The sequence below is a fragment of the Indicator indicator genome, chromosome 24, assembly GCF_027791375.1.
Source record: "Indicator indicator isolate 239-I01 chromosome 24, UM_Iind_1.1, whole genome shotgun sequence".
In the NCBI taxonomy this organism is placed as follows: Eukaryota; Metazoa; Chordata; class Aves; order Piciformes; family Indicatoridae; genus Indicator; species Indicator indicator.
In genome coordinates, this window is record NC_072033.1 from 133,785 (window position 1) to 152,253 (window position 18,469).

At 45.4% G+C, this 18,469-nt stretch overlaps 1 protein-coding gene and 1 non-coding gene across 6 annotated transcripts in view; both read right to left on the reverse strand.

Moving 5' to 3' along the window:
• The window catches only part of RBM39 (RNA binding motif protein 39), a 31,334-nt gene extending 18,902 nt beyond the window's left edge, over positions 1-12,432 (reverse strand). For all 5 annotated transcript variants that reach the window (XM_054391995.1, XM_054391996.1, XM_054391994.1 and 2 more), the window contains exons 1-4: positions 12,395-12,432; positions 9,265-9,327; positions 7,325-7,374; positions 2,902-3,096 (exon numbers count right to left, since the gene is read on the reverse strand). In XM_054391995.1, the coding sequence (XP_054247970.1) occupies positions 2,902-3,096; positions 7,325-7,374; positions 9,265-9,315 (296 nt within the window). In that variant the 5' untranslated portion in view covers positions 9,316-9,327; positions 12,395-12,432. The remainder of the gene's footprint in view (positions 1-2,901; positions 3,097-7,324; positions 7,375-9,264; positions 9,328-12,394) is intronic.
• Positions 12,433-16,180: 3,748 nt separating this feature from the next.
• On the reverse strand, positions 16,181-16,252 carry TRNAE-UUC (transfer RNA glutamic acid (anticodon UUC)). The gene has a single exon. It is a non-coding gene; the product is annotated as a tRNA-Glu (tRNA).
• Positions 16,253-18,469: the final 2,217 nt, after the last annotated feature.

Sequence of the window (18,469 nt, forward strand, 5' to 3'; positions counted from 1 at the left end):
AGAAAACCTCTCACACCCAACCCTCTCCCCCCACCAAATATTTCACTTCCACTCCCAACAAGCAAGCACCATGGTACTTACATGACTACATGCAAGAAATACTGAAGAACCCCGGTAACCAGTTCCAGCCATAAAAGCCCACAGGAATGGACCAAGCAGAAAGCTACCTGGGGCAACAGTATGGGCCAAGTTACCTTCTAAACGTTCTCTTCAAGAGTATTCTTTGAGATCTGTTTCTCTGGGTTTGTCTAGAGAGACTTGTTTGTAAGGCTGTAGATCTCAGGGGCATTTTCCTCATTCCTCCTACCACCTAGAACTTTTTTGCCATCACTGCTTGCTTCCTGCTATCTCCTAGGAAAACAGTGAGTCACAGGCAACGTCTCCTTATGTCAGGGCTTTCACAGTATTGGAAAGGGACCCACAGGAAGGCTGGGGAGGGACTGTGTGGAAAAGCTTATGGTGATAGGACAAGAGGCAATGGTTTGAAACTGGAGCAGGGGAGATATAGGTTGGACATCAGGAGGAAGTTCTGCACAGTGAAGGTGGTGAGACACTGGAACAGGTTGCCCAGGGATGTGGAGGCGGTCCTGTCTCTGGAGACATTCATGGTCAGATTTGATATGGACCTGGGCAGCCTGATCTAAATGAAGGTGTCCCTGCTCCCTACAAGGGGGTTGAACAAGATGAGTTCTAAGGGTCCCTTCTGACCTGATGCAATCTTTGAATCTGGTCAACTTTCTTCATAACCCAAACGCACTAAGTCCTGTGCAACCTCTGGGGCAGAGCTAGGTACACATTCTGTGTGATGCCACATGGCGCAAGAACAGTAGTCAGAAGATAGTAAAATACCAGCTTTCATCTGCTTAGATATATCCAAGACTACAACAATTCAGCGGAGGGAAGTTTCAGGCTAATGAAGTTCAGTGGAATTACCACAAACTTTCAATCATGAAATAATCATCTTTCAAGAAGTTTTGTCCAAATTTTTGGTTCTGGAACAGCAACAGACAATCTAGGTGACTTCTGCTGTACATTAGCAGTAGCTGGGATTTGTCAAGACATGTCCAAGCAAGAATACTTGGTAAAGCTCTAAAAGACCGAATAATGTATCTGTAAAATACTCAAAAGGCAAGATATCAAGAATAACATTAAAATCCCCTGAACAAACATTGAGCAATGCAAGCCAGTCACCCAATTTTTAAAAATTAAGAACATTTAATTATTTCATGTTGAAAGATGCCAAATGTAAAGTCCTCAAGTTCTCTGCAGCACATTCTTCCTTCAGAATCACCTTTACTGTATTTTCTCTTCTCATTATTGCACAGACATTTCCAGATCACCCCCTGCAGCAAAACACCTCAATTTTGAGGCACTGGCTTGAAAAGGGGCCTTTATAAAACAAATGACAAAGATCAGGAGGTGGAAGAGTTAAAAAAAAATTACTAAAAAAATTTACTAAAAAATCTCAGCCACACAAAGCATTTTGAACTAAAAGCTGCAGTCAGCTGTAACACTGCCTGCAGTAGCATCAACTCAGAACTGTGAGAACAACCCCACAAGGTTAGATTCCACATTCAAATTCTCCAGACAGCAAGCACACTCTGGTAGTTGTATTTTAGATGTTGAGCTGGTAGTGCTGCTCACACGGAAGCACCACTTTTGGTAGATCAAAGGTATCCAATCCAAGAGAGTCTGGTGATGGAGGAGACTCTCTCTGCAACTTCTGCATCCCTTACAGTCAGCACCTGTTACACTCATTTGAAAGACACATCTCTGCAGTGAAAAGTCTTGAAGAAGAAATGAAGAGTTCTCCTGACTTCTGAAGTCCTTCTCTTTGACACATTCCAAGCCCAAACTAGAATTCTGGAATTGCATTAGCCTGTGTAGCACTTCAGCAGCAGCCTCCATGCCCTATAAATGAATGACAGCCAACTGCTGGCTATGCAGCAGTCATTACCAATGGCTCTGGGCTGCATGGCTGCCCTACTCCAAGCTCCCACTTGGATGAAGTTCTACTTCGTTATATGAAAGCAATTATTCAGTAACTGAAGCAGAGAACAGAATGCTGCCAAACCAATGAGAGCATCCTCAACTCCTCAGGGGATACCAGATCACATCACCTTTATGTTCACTAAATGTCTCTAAATACCAGAGAAATTGCCCAGAACAGCTATGGCAATGAACACACCTCACAGTCATCTACCTTACTGGAGCAAAGTATTTCAATGAAGACAAGAGTTACTGTAGCAATGTCCACATAGTCCTAATGTAGTAATGACCTCTACTTGAGAAAATTCTTTTGGAAGATCAGAATACTGGAAGTCCCAAATTTCTCCAGATGAAGAAATTTCTCCCTCAGCAACAGAAAAAAATCCCAAAGAACAAAACCCTCTTACACAGCTAGCAGAATGCAGCAACTCCCACCCAAGTGATACAATTACAAGACACCCCCTCTATGCAACACACAAAGGAGCAAAGACCAGCAGGCTTACACATGGAAGGCTGGAGATCCTGATCAAGGTCCTGTTTATGAGGCAGTACGGAGCCACAATGGTGGCACTGGCACAACCCAACTAGCTACTGTAATGTTACAGGTGGTGAAGAGCCAACAAATTTTCAGACTTGAAGTCTAGAGCATCTTTACAGAAGCTTTAGCTTCCAGTCAGTTTCACATATTCTCTGACCTCTTTTTGCATCTTTGTGCATTCAAGAATGAAATCTAACAGAAGGAACTGAATACATCACTGTCTTCTTTTTTTGCTCCTTATTTATTGGCATCCTTCAACCTTAACCTCACCTTTTGAGATGGCTCGTGACCAATTTAGAAAGCAGAGCTAAAAACTTTAAGGTTCCATATCACACACTGAAACAGCAGACATGCAACTCTACACAATAACCTACTAGGGACTTCTATAGCGGCCTCTGAATCTGCGATCTCTACTCCTAGAACGGCTGCGCCTGCGTTCTTTGCTCCTGCTCCGCTTCCTTTCCCGGCTTCTGCTCTTCTTCCTTTCCCGATCTCGGCTCCGTTTGCGATCCTTACTTCTGCTCCTCTTCCTGTCATGGCTTCGACTCCGGCTCTTGCTCTTTTTTCTCCTGCAAAATGAAAATGCAACTTTGATTACACCTTCCACAGTTCCCGTAACCTGATGTCACAGACACTGACAGCAAAAAGCTTCTACCTGTTGGCATTTCTCCAAGCTCCTTTTGCTGAACAAAGCCTGTCAGCGACCTTTCACAGCTCCTCACGAGCAGCACAAAGTGCTCCAAAGAACTTTTTTGGTTTACTCTTTGTGAAGAATGTTTCCAGAAACAATAAAAGGACTGAACAAATATTTCCTGCATTAGGTCCAGTACATACTAAATGCAGTACTTCATCTGTCTTTCCAACATACTTTACATACACCACCAAGATGCTAAGAATGAATTACATTTTTACAACAGATACAAAAGAAGATGCAAGTCTGGGGGAAAGGAAAGTTAGTTTCTCTTGATACTCTTTGCTGTCAAATCTTCATATACTGCCCAAGAGTTTAATTTCCTACTTGCTACTCCCAAATCTTTGGCTCCTACAGGTTTGGGGCAAACTGCAGATCTTCATAATTTTATTCATTTATTTCAAAAATTCAAACTTTTAAAATCTCCTATACTTGAAATCTCTTATTTAAAGAGCAGTGAGTCATTTTGTCACTCTTGGCAGACTAATTTTGGATTTTATTTTTTTTTTTTAAATCTTTGTCTTGGACCACAGAAACTTGCAATTTGCTAGCTTTAAAAACATGTATGCATGTGTACATAAAACACATTAAAGAGATGCACAAGCAACTGCTTAGGACAGTAATTTACCACAAACTAAATTGTGGGAATAACCAACTTCACTGCTAAACTGAAATTCAAAACATCCTTTGGTACTGAACTTTTCCTGGCCTCCTCCTGTGCTTTCTGATTACACACACCGTTTTTCAGTGTGATTGCTAATACACTGTAAAGCTTTGCATGCACCCCTGCTTTCTAAATACGTTCATCCCTTTCACTTTCTATGGCTTGTATAAACTATGACTTCTAGTTGGTTTCAATTACTGAAGTAAAAATCTCCCACATTTAACTGAGCTCAACCATCACTAACAGCTTTTGGTCTCCAATCTCCACCTAAGAACGGTGCCACATCCAGTTGGCAGCCAGTCATTAGTGGTGTCCCCCAGGGATCAGTGCTTGGCCCCATCCTATTCAGTATCTTTACTGATGATCTGGGTGAGGGGATTGAGCCCACCATCAGTAAGTTTGCAGATGACACCAAGTTAGGAGCAGGTGTCGCTCTGTTGGAGGGTAGGAGGGCCCTGCAGAGGGACCTTGCCAGGCTGGATGGGTGGGCAGACGCCAATGGGACGAGATTTAACAAGGCTAAGTGCAGGGTTCTACACTTCAGCCTCAACAACCCTAAGCAGCACTACAGGCTGGGGACAGAGTGGCTGAAGAGCAGCCAGACAGAAAGGGACCTGGGGGTGCGGGGTGATAGTAGGCTGAGCATGAGCCAGCAGTGTGCCCAGGTGGCCAGGGGAGCCAATGGCATTCTAGTCTGTATCAGGAATAGTATGGCCAGCAGGACAAGGGAGGTTATTCTTCCCCTGTACTCAGCACTGGTCAGGCCATACCTTGAGTACTGTGTCCAGTTCTGGGCTCCTCAATTCAAGAAAGATGTTGAGGTACTGTAATGTGTCCAGAGAAGGGTGACAAAGCTGGTTAGGGGCCTGGAACACAGGCCTATGAGGAGAGGCTGAGGGAGCTGGGGGTGTTTAGCCTGGAGAAGAGGATGTTCAGGGGAGACCTCATTGCTGTCTACAACTACCTGAAGGGAGGTTGTAACCAGGTCGGGGTCAGCCTCTTCTCCCAGACAACCAGCAGCAGAACAAGGGGACACAGTCTCAAGTTGTGCCAGGGGAGGTATAGGCTGGCTATTAGGAGGAAGTTCTTCACAGAGAGAGAGATTTGCCATTGGAATGGGCTGCCCAGGAAGGTGGTGGAGTCACTGTCCCTGGAGACGTTCAAGAAAAGACTGGATGAGGCACTTAGTGCCATGGTCTAGTTGATTGGATAGGGCTGGGTGATGGGTTGGACTGGATGATCTTGGAGGTCTCTTCTAACCTGGTTGATTTTATGATTCTAGGAAGACCCATTAAAACCACCTTTGTATTTATCTCTCAAGAGAAACATTGTATCATTTGGTTTTAAAAACTGGAATATTTATTTTTTTAATTGCTTACCTAAAATACTCTACTATTTTCTTAATTATTTTTGTGTGGACAGAAGTTGCTGCATCAACGTATGTTATTCAGAAGCTTCGCAATCTCTGTTGTCACCCAGAAATCACGAGTTATCAGTCTGCATCAGCAGCACTTAACCACACTTCCTACTGTGGTGCAAACTGTGACAGGTGCACAAAATCTCTCCCTCCTTGGATCTTACCTTAAACAACCACAATCTCAGTAAGTTAAAATCCTCAAACACTACCATAATAGCTCCAAAAATTAATACCTTCAGCTCAGTACACTGGCCAGTACCACTAACTGCAGCTAATCTTCACTAAAGACAGAAACTACTTGCTACCCAACAGTGAGCTCTTTGCATGCAAAGACTTCTGTCAAGAACCATGTTGTGCCTTCAAACCATGATTAAACTGGACATCCAGTACAGACCACTAGGAATGCTGCAGATTCTTAATCCTGTCAATTTCTAAAAAAAAAAAAAAAAAAAAAAAAAAAAAAAAAAAATTTCACCGTAGCTGCACACTGACTCTGTCATTTCTTAGATGTTGATGTTTTGCTGTGGATTATGGTTTTCCTAACAGTTTGAATCTTCTTTCAGTACTGTCCTACTGAAGGAAGTAAAGAATATCCTACAGATACTGTCACTGCAAGCAATGTAACTGACAGCCAAGCAAGGAGTCTGATAAAGCCCATATACACCTTAGCCTTCAGCAAGAGCACATTGTCACAAGTCACATACAAAACGCAATAGTTCAACTGTGAAAGATTATGGGGAAAAAACTCCTGGGACAAGCTTTATACTGTCAGGAAGCTGCAGGAAAAGAGTAACAAACTTTTTAGCCATTGCTAACTCAAATGCTGAACCATGAAGACAGCACAGGAGCAACCTTTCTGGACACAAGGGTACCATTAGGAAAGCAGAAGAGAAGTTAAACTCCACATAAATAACATTGCAAGACTAACAGTAGCAAAACACCTTGACTGGTTTCTATTTTAAAAAATCATTCTTTTACCAAATTTAAATTCACTGATTTTCTGAACTAAAAACGCAAACTCAGAGCATGTAGGTCCAACCTGAAATTGAGACCATTAGAAGATGTCTTTAGTCTTAGGTTACAGCAACTAAGGAAAAGAACCAAAATAGGTTCCAGTACTCCCATAATTTTACCAGCAAGCAATGTCAGAACCAACTCTAAAACTTAAAAACTGCTCTTCTTTTAGATACCAGGTTCTATTTTGAGACCAGGCATCCAAACAAAAGCATAGTTTTACGTGCTACATACAGCTACTTTAAAGCAACAAAAATCCAGACCTTAAAAATACTGGGAGCTGCTATTTTTGATGGAGGTTTAGGTGTCTCAGTATTCAGCATAAGAACACTGTATTGTTGGCAGTATTGCTGACAACGCAGCTGTGCAGGATCATCAATTTTAGATTATCAGATTCCAACTTAAGTCTGACATTAGATTTCTCATTTCCTAAATATCTAGATCCCTTCAGCATTGCATCTGTATGATTTTGTAAGACAACAACAGCAAACATACCTCTTAAGTCAGCCGTGTATCACAAGATTCCCTGGTTACTCAACTATCATCGCTATTCTTCCTACATCAACTATCCCATCACCAAATGATGCTTGTAAACTACAGAACTTGTTTTACAGACCTAAATACCTTCTATTTATTTGAGGTATTTAAGAAACTCTTCTAAGCAAGGTGCTTTTCTTCAATTCCAGACTGTCTGGATTATCAGCAGGTGTCAAGACCCCAGAATCATTCCTCCAGGAGAAGGTAGGCCTGTACTCTGGTTCTTTAGAAAGATTACAGTACAAAATTAAATATGCTGACCCCATAAGGTCTTTTTATTTAACATGAACTTTTTCCACTAACAATGGGGTGTTAACTACATTTGTGTACAAAATTTGTAATTGCTGCAGTTTCAACAATTCCAAATAGAAAGCTTCTCCATTTCATTTCCCTAAACAGTACTAACATGCATTTACAAGTCCACAAAAATCAGCAGCCTCTCCCCAAAACACATAGCAGTAGGCAAATACTTACTTCTTGCTGCGTTCTTCGTGGCCATTGGCACTGCTCAATTTGTTCTCATCCTAAGCAGGGTTGATAGAAGAACATCATGAGGACGAAGCGGAAACATTTCAAGTGGTCAAAGGGTAATGGGAATAGGAATAAGAAAATACAAAACAAAAATTTTAATACTAAGTTACTTGTTTACAGTTTAATGTGGAAAACTTTAGAAAATTTAGATAGGCATGTTTAACCACTTTGCTGCTTAAATTTAAGTCATACAATTACAAAATACAAGACTTACATCGTTTAAAAGTGTGTATTAAATTGTAGATACTTCCTTACATGATTTAGAGAGCAAGTTATCCTGTAGAATTCAGCACTCAAGTGGTTAAATGTTATTTCTATAAAGTGTAAGAGGAAAATCGAGGTTTGTGTTTGTGTGCCCCTCGGATCAGTACCAAGGCTATATATCTGCCTAAGCCCCAGTGGCTACGCTAGCAGCCAGCCACTATGGATTTCCTGTGACCGATGCCATTCCCGAGATCTTCGCTCATTTTCGTTGAAGGGTTGTAAGAGCTTGTTGTCACCTCTGTCACACATCTCGCCCTGAAGCAAACAGGGATTCACACTGCTTTAGTAACGTCGACTCCCAAGAAAGTCATCAATAATCCACCAGTCCAGCCTAAACATTCCCTATTTCCATACCTGTTTACATGGAAAATATCCATGTTAAACCAGGACACAAGAATTTCAACATAACAATTTTTCTTGAAGTTTTTAACATAACTGCTAAGTATTACATAAACTAAATATACCACTTAAAGCTTACAAATGCTCATCCAAAATTCATCACATGGTTGTAATAAACACTGCAGAACAGACTAACAATAGCTGCTAAATAACTGATATACTTTCTTTACAGTTTAATCACATTAGTTACATCAAAAGTACAATTACTAAGCCACTTAATATACATTTCTTGTAAAACCAGTGCTAAAGCATGCATAAAATTAACATCACCACCATTTGGTGATAAACAAAGACAGTATTCATTTGCTGCTGGTTTAGGTAAAAGACATTGCTACACTAAAAATTGATAAAAATTTTCCACAAAAACTGCTATTTCCTAATTAAACAAATAGGACAGAAGAATACAAGAACTTGTTTTAGAATGCCACTGCAGACTGTGATACTGTCTTTTTACTTGCTACAAACATTCTGCTCAGGGATCCAAGAATTTCCATCAATTCATTCACTCAGCAACTGATTTCCACCTGCCCTGTTCAAAGATTAACCATCACCAGTCTTCTGCATTAAATGCAAGTCTCACTCCTCTTGCACTGAGCAGACTGGTCAAATATTTACTTGCCATGGGACTGGTGAAAAGGGTATTCTTGGAACCCTGCTGTTTTCCCAAACAACTACATTCACCTTATTGCTATATCAAACTGGACCTGACAATGTTAGAAGAGGTTTTAGGTTTCTCGTTTTTTTCAGATGGGTAGGTTTTGGTTTTGCTTTTAGGTTGGCTTTTTTTTGGTTGGTTGATTTTGGGTGAGTTTTTTGGGGTGGTTTTGTTTGTCGTTTTGGGGGGGGGGGGTTTGTTCATTTTTGTTTGGTTTTGTTTTTTAAACCTAGGGGACCACGGTACAGCGATACGTCACTCAATTACTACCTTATGATTGACAGTTCACACTGGAATCAAAGGTGAATTCATGGGAGTAGAGGTGAGATATCGTTAGGCAAGTCTACAAAGAGAGATAGATGGGCATTTATTCATCACGCTGAAGTGAAACTACTGCACAATATAATTACATTAACAGTATATATTTATTTGTAAGTTACATGTAATGCATCTCCAGTAAGACAAATCACGAGGGCTCCAGGGATGTTAGTTTACAGTTCAGCAGTAGTTTCATGAATAATGCTAAATTAAGGTAAACAGGACCTCACTGGCACATTTTTCTCACCTTCTTGTAAGGAGCTTCAAGCATTGCTTCAATATCAATATCATCAGCCATTTTTCAGGACACCTGAAAGAAGAAGCAAAATCCACCTTAGATGGAAAATACCCTTGTGCTTCCAAAGGCTTTTGCTTAAGAGGCCATCAATGCACTGGCTCCAATTCACAAAGCAATGCCTCATTTCCAACAAGAACTGCAAGGAAGCTCTGCCCAGCGAGATGATAAATAATATGACACAAACCAATTACAGCTGCAAACAACAAAATGCCATTCAACCCAAGTAGCCAGTGAAAACCCCAGAGGTATTCCACCTTTCTTTCAAAACAAAGAGCACAGATCATATACAATACAAAAACACAGGTCTCGTTGCCATCTTAGAAGGACCCATGCTTCACTGAATGACTAGAGAAGCATTTAAAGAACACAGAACAAACATTCAGACAAACTTGTTCACAGCTTCCCAGCATATGATACTACATTTACTAAACTGAAGACTTAAAGGACTCTGTGGTCCTTTGAGAAATGCAGCCCCCTGCATAATGCAAGCCACAGAAGAAACAGTTATGACTCAAGCATTAAGAGCTCCTAAAGGACACGAGATCCATGCAGTCTGGAAATTCAGGTTTCAGATAAAAAACCACCCAGCATGCTATGCAACACTAGTCACTACAGACTTTATGTGGTGGTTTTTCTAGAGAGGCTCTACTTCCTATCTTTTAATAGAAATAGTTCCTCTCCTTTTTCTTTTTTAAGCTCAAAAATGCCCAGTCCTCTACACCCAAGTCCAAGCCCAAGATATTCCTACATGTGTGGTATAAAACAGATTTTTAATCATACACATTAATCACTGCATCTTGGTTATAAGCATGGCCATACGACTGTGCTGTCCAGGCACTTGACCAGTACAAATTGAATCAGTCCAACATTTCAAGATCCTTTAAGCTGTTCCCTCATAATCAATACAACACCAGAGCAGCAACTCATGTAAGAGTCAAGTAGCTCCCCCACCTCCCTCTGACCATCACCCATTAATACAATCAAGAATAAGAGAAAATCCTTTACCAATCAGAGCACTGGCAGCTCATACTCAATTACTGAACTAAGGTAAGTGAACCCCATTTTCAAATTCCCAGGCTATCACAAATACGACTGTCCTTAGTTTATGTGGGTTTACTGCAGTGTTTCCATTCAGCTTATCAAGTCATCTACATACATGCATAATTTAATTCACCAGTATTTAGTAGACACAAGCATAGGAATACGATTAACGACCATGAAAAGGCACCAGGCCAAGCCCACATTCTACAAGACAATTTCCACCAGTGACAGCTCCTACCAACATTTTCACACGTGTACTTTAGCCAACATATCCAGCTTCACCCTGAAGAAGTGAAGCCAAAGGTAGGAATGGGGCCATTACAGGAACTACCAAAATCATCGTCGGCATGGAAAAGTGGAGAGGGAGTGGCTACTACCACCCTCAACCGAATTAGAACAGTGAATGACCTACTACTGGGTTCCTGCAAAACAAAGGTCCTGGTTCACACAGCATTTAACCGTGGAATTCACTGTTACAGAGCACTGTGGAGGCTAGCAAAGAGGGAAAAAAAACCCATAGGCAATATTAAAAAAAGAAAAATATAAAAACACACAAAAAGAAAAACAGCACAAAAGTTTACAGTAAGAGCTTTTTATTAAACGAAGACAGGCTTTGTGACCCTGAGCCACAACTAGTTGACAACTAAAAGCACACAGTAAAAAAAAAAAAAAACAAACTATCACTTCATCATTGCCTGCGTTTCTGGCTTTTCTTAGTCATTTACTTTTGGCCAGCACAGACAAGATCCTGAGTTACAGGAACCTTTGGTCTCTCCCCATGCAATCTGTGCCCTTTGTACGCTGCACAAAGCACACTCCCTGGTGTAACATCATGTTTTTATCAGAACACCTTCTGTTCAAAAAACACAGACCTGCTATTGACATAGTAATTCATGCAATGCATATAACAATGCGGCATGTAAAGTTATTATTTCAAAAATAATGAAACAAGAGTCCTTATTAATTTCAAATCAGCACAAAATACGGACTGATGATTTAAGTATTTTGCACTAAACTCGAAAAAAATTTAAACTCAAAAAAAATTCATAAAACGTTTTCAGCTTCCTCAAAAAAGGGGCATATGCCTGATATTTCTGTGAATAGAAAAACAAACAAGCAAAAAAACCAAACCACTGGAATAAACATGGCAGAATTACACTGGGAACATTGTGGATCTACAGAAAACCCAAAGGGACAGTGTTACTGTTAACTGCTGATCCATCTACCATTTTAAAGGCAGATCCCGTCTCGTTTTGACTTTATATTACATCAAGAGAGTTTTAAAAGGTCCTCTTTTTGAAATTATTTGGAAATAGGAAAAAATGACAATTGAACTCGTTTTCCAAGAAGCTTCCTTGAAAGGCACCAGGCGAGCTTAGGGAAAATATGGACGCTCCGGGAAGGCAGTTCGGCTCTCAGTAGCATCTCTGCTCAAAAAATTCCCACTCGCGATCCTCTAAACTCTCCTAAAGCCGTAAGAGCTTAACAAGTCCGGGTGTCAAACACATTACTGCGCTAGAACCAACTCAGCCCATTCCGCCAGGGCTACGGCCCGCTCCGAGCACTGCACCAGGTCCGCGTCCTCCAAAGCCCTTGGGCCACCCGCGCGCCGGCTACCGCGTACCGGGAACTAGAGGTCCGCGGCGCACCAGCGCTCCCCCGCCTCGACTCACTACGTAAACAGCCCCGCGGTAGCTTCCCGCCGCTCGGCCCCGGCCCTGCCAGTTCCAGCTGCAATAGCAGGGCCGGAGCCCGGCGCCGTCCGGCCCTGTCGCTCCACACAGCGCCATCGTGGGGGAAACCGCGGAGAGACAACGCCGCGGCGGTGACGGCAGGCCCGCCCGCTACTTGGCCACAGAAAAGGCCAAACCCTGCATGGCCAGGCCACGGCCTCGGAGCAACTCGGCTAAAAAGAGGCGATCATGGCGGCGGGAGGAGCACGGGCCTTCTGGGCCGGCCGCAGGCTAGCGCCACACTGCTCCGCAAGCCAGGCCGCAGCTCGCCCAGCGATGGGGTCCGGTCCCCGAACAGCAGTTACCTGCGCCGCGGGCGGGTGCTGCGCTCGATCGGTCGCCCGAGGTCCGGTGGTAGCAACGGCGACTCCCAGTCCCGGCGCGGGCTGCGCGGGCGGTGGGGGATGAGACGAGGGCTAGGGAGCCCTCTCCAGGCGTCCAAAGCTCAGCTATGCGGCGTCCTCGGGCAGCCCCAGGGTGGCAGACGACGAGGGGCGGCGTGACTGTGGCGAGTGGTCTCCGGACCAGAGCGGGACCCCGGCTCTGGCACCAGCGGCTGCTCCCCGAAATGGCGCCCGCCGCCTCTCGCTGCTGGCAGGATCGCGCACGGCACGGGGGCGACCAGAACACGACACAGGGGCTCTCGCGAGATGCAGAGCTAGACAAGGAGCCCGCGCCCGCCACCTCTCGCGAGACACCGCACCCGGAAGCGCCGGCTCAAACACTCGCGAGATTTGGCCAGAGGGGTGGGGTCCTCACGCGGCTCCGCTCTCGCGAGAGCTTGTGCGACTCGCCTGTCCGGTGGCGTAGAGGTGAGTGGCTGCCTCGGGCTCGGCGCTCCTTCTCTGGCAGAGGAGGAGCGCTACCACCTTCGCCCTAGCCGGGCCTGGCTCCCCGTGGGCGGCCCTGGGCGTTGTCCCCGATGGGCTGTTCAGTGAATGAGGTATTGGCTGGATAGTCATATCCTGACGGTGGTTGACGGTGCATGTCCAGAGGACAGTGATCGGTGACAAGTGCAGTCCTTCAGGGCTCCATATGAGGTCCAGTGCTGTTCAATGTCTTTATCATTGATGGGGACGATCAGGTGCACTCTCAACAATTTCCCAGATGACACCCAGCTGAGTGAGGCAGTTGACATGCCAGAGGGAAGGGATGCCATCCAGAGGGACCTAGCAGGTTTGAGAAGTGGGTCTGTGTGAACTTCAGGTTCAACAAGGAAAAGTGCAGGATTCTGCACCTGGGTCAGGTCAGCCCCTGGTATCGATCGAGGCTGGGGATGAAAGAAGTGACAGCAGCCCTGCTGGTCATGAGCCAGCAATGTGCGCTCAGCTCAGAAGCCAACTGCGGCCTGGGCGGCTTCCCAGCATGGAGGGAGGGAATTCTGTCCCCCTGCTTCACCCTGCTGAGACCCCACTGTGGTGCTGGCAGGAAAGCATGGACAAAAATGATCCAAGAGCTGGAAGCCCTCTGCTGTGAGGACAGGCTGAGAGATTTGGGCCTGGAGAAGTCTCTGGGGCACCTTCTTGTGGCTTTCCAGTACTTAAAGGGGGCATACAGGCAAGATGGGGGCAATCTTTGTAACGGGGCCTGTTGAACAGGACAAGGAGGGATGGTTTTAAACTGAAAGGTAATTCAAACTAGATGTAAGGAAGAAGTTACTCACTTCGAGGGTGGTGAAACGCAGACATGGGTTACTCAGAGAGGTGGTAGATGCTCCATTTCTGGAGCCATCCCAGGTCAGGTAGGATAGGGCTCTGAGCAACCTGTTCTAGTTCATGTCTGCTCCCTGCAGGATGTTGGATGTGATGACCTTTAAAGATCCCTTCCAACTCAAAACATTCTGACTGTCATTCTATGATTCTACTGCTGAAGCAGGGCAGTGGCTGCATTTTGTGTCCAAGAGCTTGGGGTGGTTCAGTGTGGTTGAGCAGCAGCATACCGTTCATGGTAGGGCCAGAAGAGCCCAGCACAAAACCCAGACAGCCCCCGATGTGTCTAGACATGGTTCCACTCTTCCCCCTCCTTCCTGCAGAAAGTCGTCGTAAGGCAGGAAAGGGAACAAAGAGGACAGGACTGTTCATGTCTGGTTAGTGAGTTTGCTTCTGGAATAAGAGCATGTGTACTGGCCACTGCTCCTCCCTAACCAGGCCTATGTTTCTGCCTTTTATGGCCACAGCCTGGCAGAACCCCTTTTCATTGGGTAACTATGTGCTGGCTTCAGTTGCCTTATTGGCCCAATTGAATTTCGGACAAGGTATATATACAGGCTGATTTCTAGTTGTCTCGCCTTGCTTGAATTGCCTTGCTTAAATTGCCTTCTCTGCCTCGAGTTGCCCTGCCTCGCCTTGAGTTGCCCTGCTTTGCCCCAAGTTGCCCGGTCCAGAGCCTGGGATGAAAGCCACAAGCCTGCCCACTCCAAGCTAGAGAAGCCACAAGCTTAGGAGCCAGAGCCAAGCCTGCTTCCCCTTACAACCAGAATTTTGCCATGCCTCAGTTTACCCAAGACAAAGCAAGTGCCCATTGCGATAAGCATCGAAAACCGCCTGCTGTCCTGCTGAAGCCAGACCAGCCCCAAGACCACATGGCCTTCCTGCCAGCAGCCTGCCGTGCCTGGCACATGAGAGTGCCTCAAAGCTGCAACAGCTAATACACAGCAGCACCACTCCCCACCATCGGGGGAATCAGCAGTGCCTCTTTGGCTTAACGGTTCTTGTAGAGTCTCCCCTGACTGTGGTTGAGTGCCATTTTGCTCCCAGGGATTCTCTCTTTCCGTGTTATTTTCTCCCAGTTTGAGTAAAATTGTTAAAATTGTTATATTTGCCCAGATACTTTACATTCCCACTGTAAATATATATTCTAACCATACATCAAACCTATTTAATAACTTTTTGGCAATTTTTCATGTTAATAAAATGTTATTAATATGTTTATTAATATTTGTTTGCCATATGTTTATTTAGTCTTGAGAAGAGAAGACTGAGAGGGGATCTCATCAATGTGTATAAATATCTGAGGGGTGGGTGTCAAGAGGATGGGGCCAGGATCTTTTTGGTGGTTCACAGTGATAAGACAAGGAGCCATGGGTTCAAACTTGAACATAGAAGATTTCACCTCAACATGAGGAGAAACTTCTTTAGAGTAAGGGTGAAGGAGCACTGGAACAGGCTGCTCAGGGGGATTGTGGAGTCCCCTTCTCTGGAGACTTTCAAAACCCACCTGGATGCATTCCTGTGCAGACTACCCTAAGTGATGCTGCTCTGGCAGGGGGGTTGGACCTGATGATCTCTTGAGGTCCCTTCCAACCTCTGATATACTGTGATATCGTTTATAAATTAAACAATTTTCGTAACAATACCTTCAGGCTCAGAGTCTCCATTCTTTTTTTGGCTCAGGAGCAGCCTTGTCCTGAGTCCTTCAGGGCATTCCTGGGGTCTAGAGACCAAGCACTGAGCCCTGCTTGAGGGGAGCCCTGTCACATTCTCCTGCCTTCTGGCAAACTTGTTGCAACTCCTAGCCTCAGGTTTTATTCTGTAGTATGCTGCAGCCACCGTCCTGACTTTACACAGGTATCTCGACCAGGTTAGGTATATTTGCTGTGGAAAGTGTGATTTTTTTTTTTTTCTTTTAGCCTTCCTGAGCACCACGTAACCATAGTGGATTCCTAGTCTCCTAGCTCCATTGTGCACTTATTGCACAATACAGCTGCTGAGGAGCGTGTCCTGCAGCAACACTACCTTGGCCAGTCGCTACGGATGCTCAGCTCTGCGGGGCTGTTGGCTGGGTTCTCTGGAGCCAAGAGGAAGGCCGGGGGTAGCTCTCAGGAGCACGTTTCCTGACCGAAGTTTTCTCTGTTGTGCGCTGGCTCTACAACGCCTGGTGACAACAACTATGGCCGCTGCTTTCTCAGCGCCCCGACTCTGCCACGGGCGCCGGGGCGTTTGTTTAACGCGCGTCCCTGGGGCGGACGCAGATGGTCAAGAGTGGGGGCGGGAGGCACCTCACCCCGCACCGCATGTGGCGGAAGGGGTCGTGCATAGATAACCAGAGAAAAAGAAACGTCGGCAGAATGGGAGGAAAAACTTCTGGTGTTTTTCCCACACCGGGAGTCGAACCCGGGCCGCCTGGGTGAAAACCAGGAATCCTAACCGCTAGACCATGTGGGATCGCTTACCAGTAGCGTTCGCCGTGCCGCCTGCTACTTGCTCAGCCTGCTCAGCTCGTGTACCGTGTGCCTGTTGTCTGCCCAGCCTGCCTGCTGCGCCGCCTGCTGTTTATGCCCGTCCCGCTCGCACTGCCCGCTCTGCTCGTGTTGCGCGCCCAACCTGCGCCCTACCTACCCCACCCGCTGCCTGCGCCGCCGGCCGGGGAGCGCTGGAGATGCGGGCGGGGGCTGCCCGGTGGGCACCGCTCCGCCTCGGCCACCACTGGGCCTCGGCGCCGGGCAGCCGCGCCGAGAGCTGCACCCTGGGTCTGCGGGACCGCTCGGGCGCCTATCCCTACACAGCCATTCCCGAGCGAAGTGACCAAGACCGGGTGGGGCTGCTGGGAGGAGCTCGGGCAGGCTGGTCTGGGACTGCACGGACACGGGTTGCGAGTGGAGCAGTTGGGCTGCAGCACCTCAGCAAGTTACAAAGGAGTTTTTGCATTAAGTGAAGGCTGATGTGCAAAAGCCCACAAAATTCAGAGTTATCTTTGCCCATTGTCATTAAAATTTTCATAGTTAAGAGATGGTGGTGGAGGAAATGACAACCATGAGGATGAACAAATGATATCTGGTCTAAAAAAGTACAGAAAGTGGGTAAAAGCCACAAACGTGCTTCTGTACAAGTTCTAGCAATCAAAAAATAAGGCAGAACAACTGGGCTACCCAGTTTTGACTGAGACAGCCTTATCAGAAATTGGCATGAGGCAAGTCGACAGTGGGACACTGGCAGACAAGAGATTCTTGCAGGAAGACACAACTAAATTGTGCTTGTGGAAGCACACTGGATGACAAAGAAACCTCAGAGTCAAAATGCCTCAGCAATTTCAACCTTCCAACATGTAACACAGAACCCCTGTTAGAAAATTAACATCAAAATAGGCAAAAGTGAATGGTAGGACAATTGTTGTGAATGGTCTTCGAAACCAGTGGTGGTAGCAGTGATATATCTAAGAGATCAGAGGGGCTGCCAAGGAAGAAAACATCATCATTACGAAGAGTCCCCAATTACCCTACACTGAGTAACTGGTACATCAGCATATGATGTACATGCTACATTTTAGAAACCACAAAAGCTTGATTTTTTGGAGCATCTGGTTGGGGAGCATAAAAGAAACAGCTGAGTTGAGTGCTGAGATATATGAGGGGCTTCATTCACAACTGTGCTATTAAAAAATCTATGTGTAAGAGGGAGTATAATGTATTCAACTTGGTATCATTGAAAGAACAGCAGTATGAAAACAATAGCAACAAAGAAAGCCGTCACAAAAGAGCTTATTCCAAAATGAATGAGCCAAAAGAACACAAGAAGAAGGTTGGGGATTGCTAAAATGGCTTGGAACAGTTTACATCAGTAGGAGGGAAAAGGCTAAAAATAGGCCACAAAAATGGTAAAAAAAGCTATTGAAATATTAAATTAGAACTAAAATGTCCCCAAAAATGTGAAGGTGGTGCAGACCATGTCCATATGCCATCAGAAAAGATCCTGAATAGGTTCTGGAGATGTGCTTGTCTCCAGTTCTCTCACAGATATGCCTGTGTCCATGCCTGTGCCCAGCCCTGGATCTCTCTGGCCCTGACTGGCACTGCTTGCCTGGCCCAACCTTGGCTCTGCCTTGTCACTATAGACCTGCATGGCTGTCACTGGGCTGTGTCTGACTCTAGTCATCATCACTGCCTTAATCCTGACCCTGACTTCCAACTCTACAGGCTGGCCTCAGACCTGACCCATCCCCAAGAGCTGCCCTGTGAGACAACTCTGGCACAGTGGGACTGACCATGGCCTCGTACAGATGTGCTGTCTTGGAAGATTACCTGAGTATGCATTAGGTGGTCCCTGGAGATGCTGGTCAGTTCCTCTCTCCTCTAACAACAGCTGTTCAGGAAGAGCAGCCACAGAGGAACTTAAGACAGAGAAGCATTCAAGTTGTCAGCACCCAGCCTGTGTTCACAGCACTCAAATTACAAGAACCTGTTCACTGAGTTGGTCAACTGAGTAGTTTCCTAAGACTTTTAACACAACAGCAAGGAACAGCTTTCCAAGTGGTTTGCCTAAAGCTGGACAGCTGGATGCTGAGAGGAGCCGCCGATGCCTGACAGTCAGTGCAGCAAATGCAAACAGGGATGCTTGGCCTTGCAGTGCTGGCAGCTACAGGTTCAGAGGCTTAACTTCTCTCCG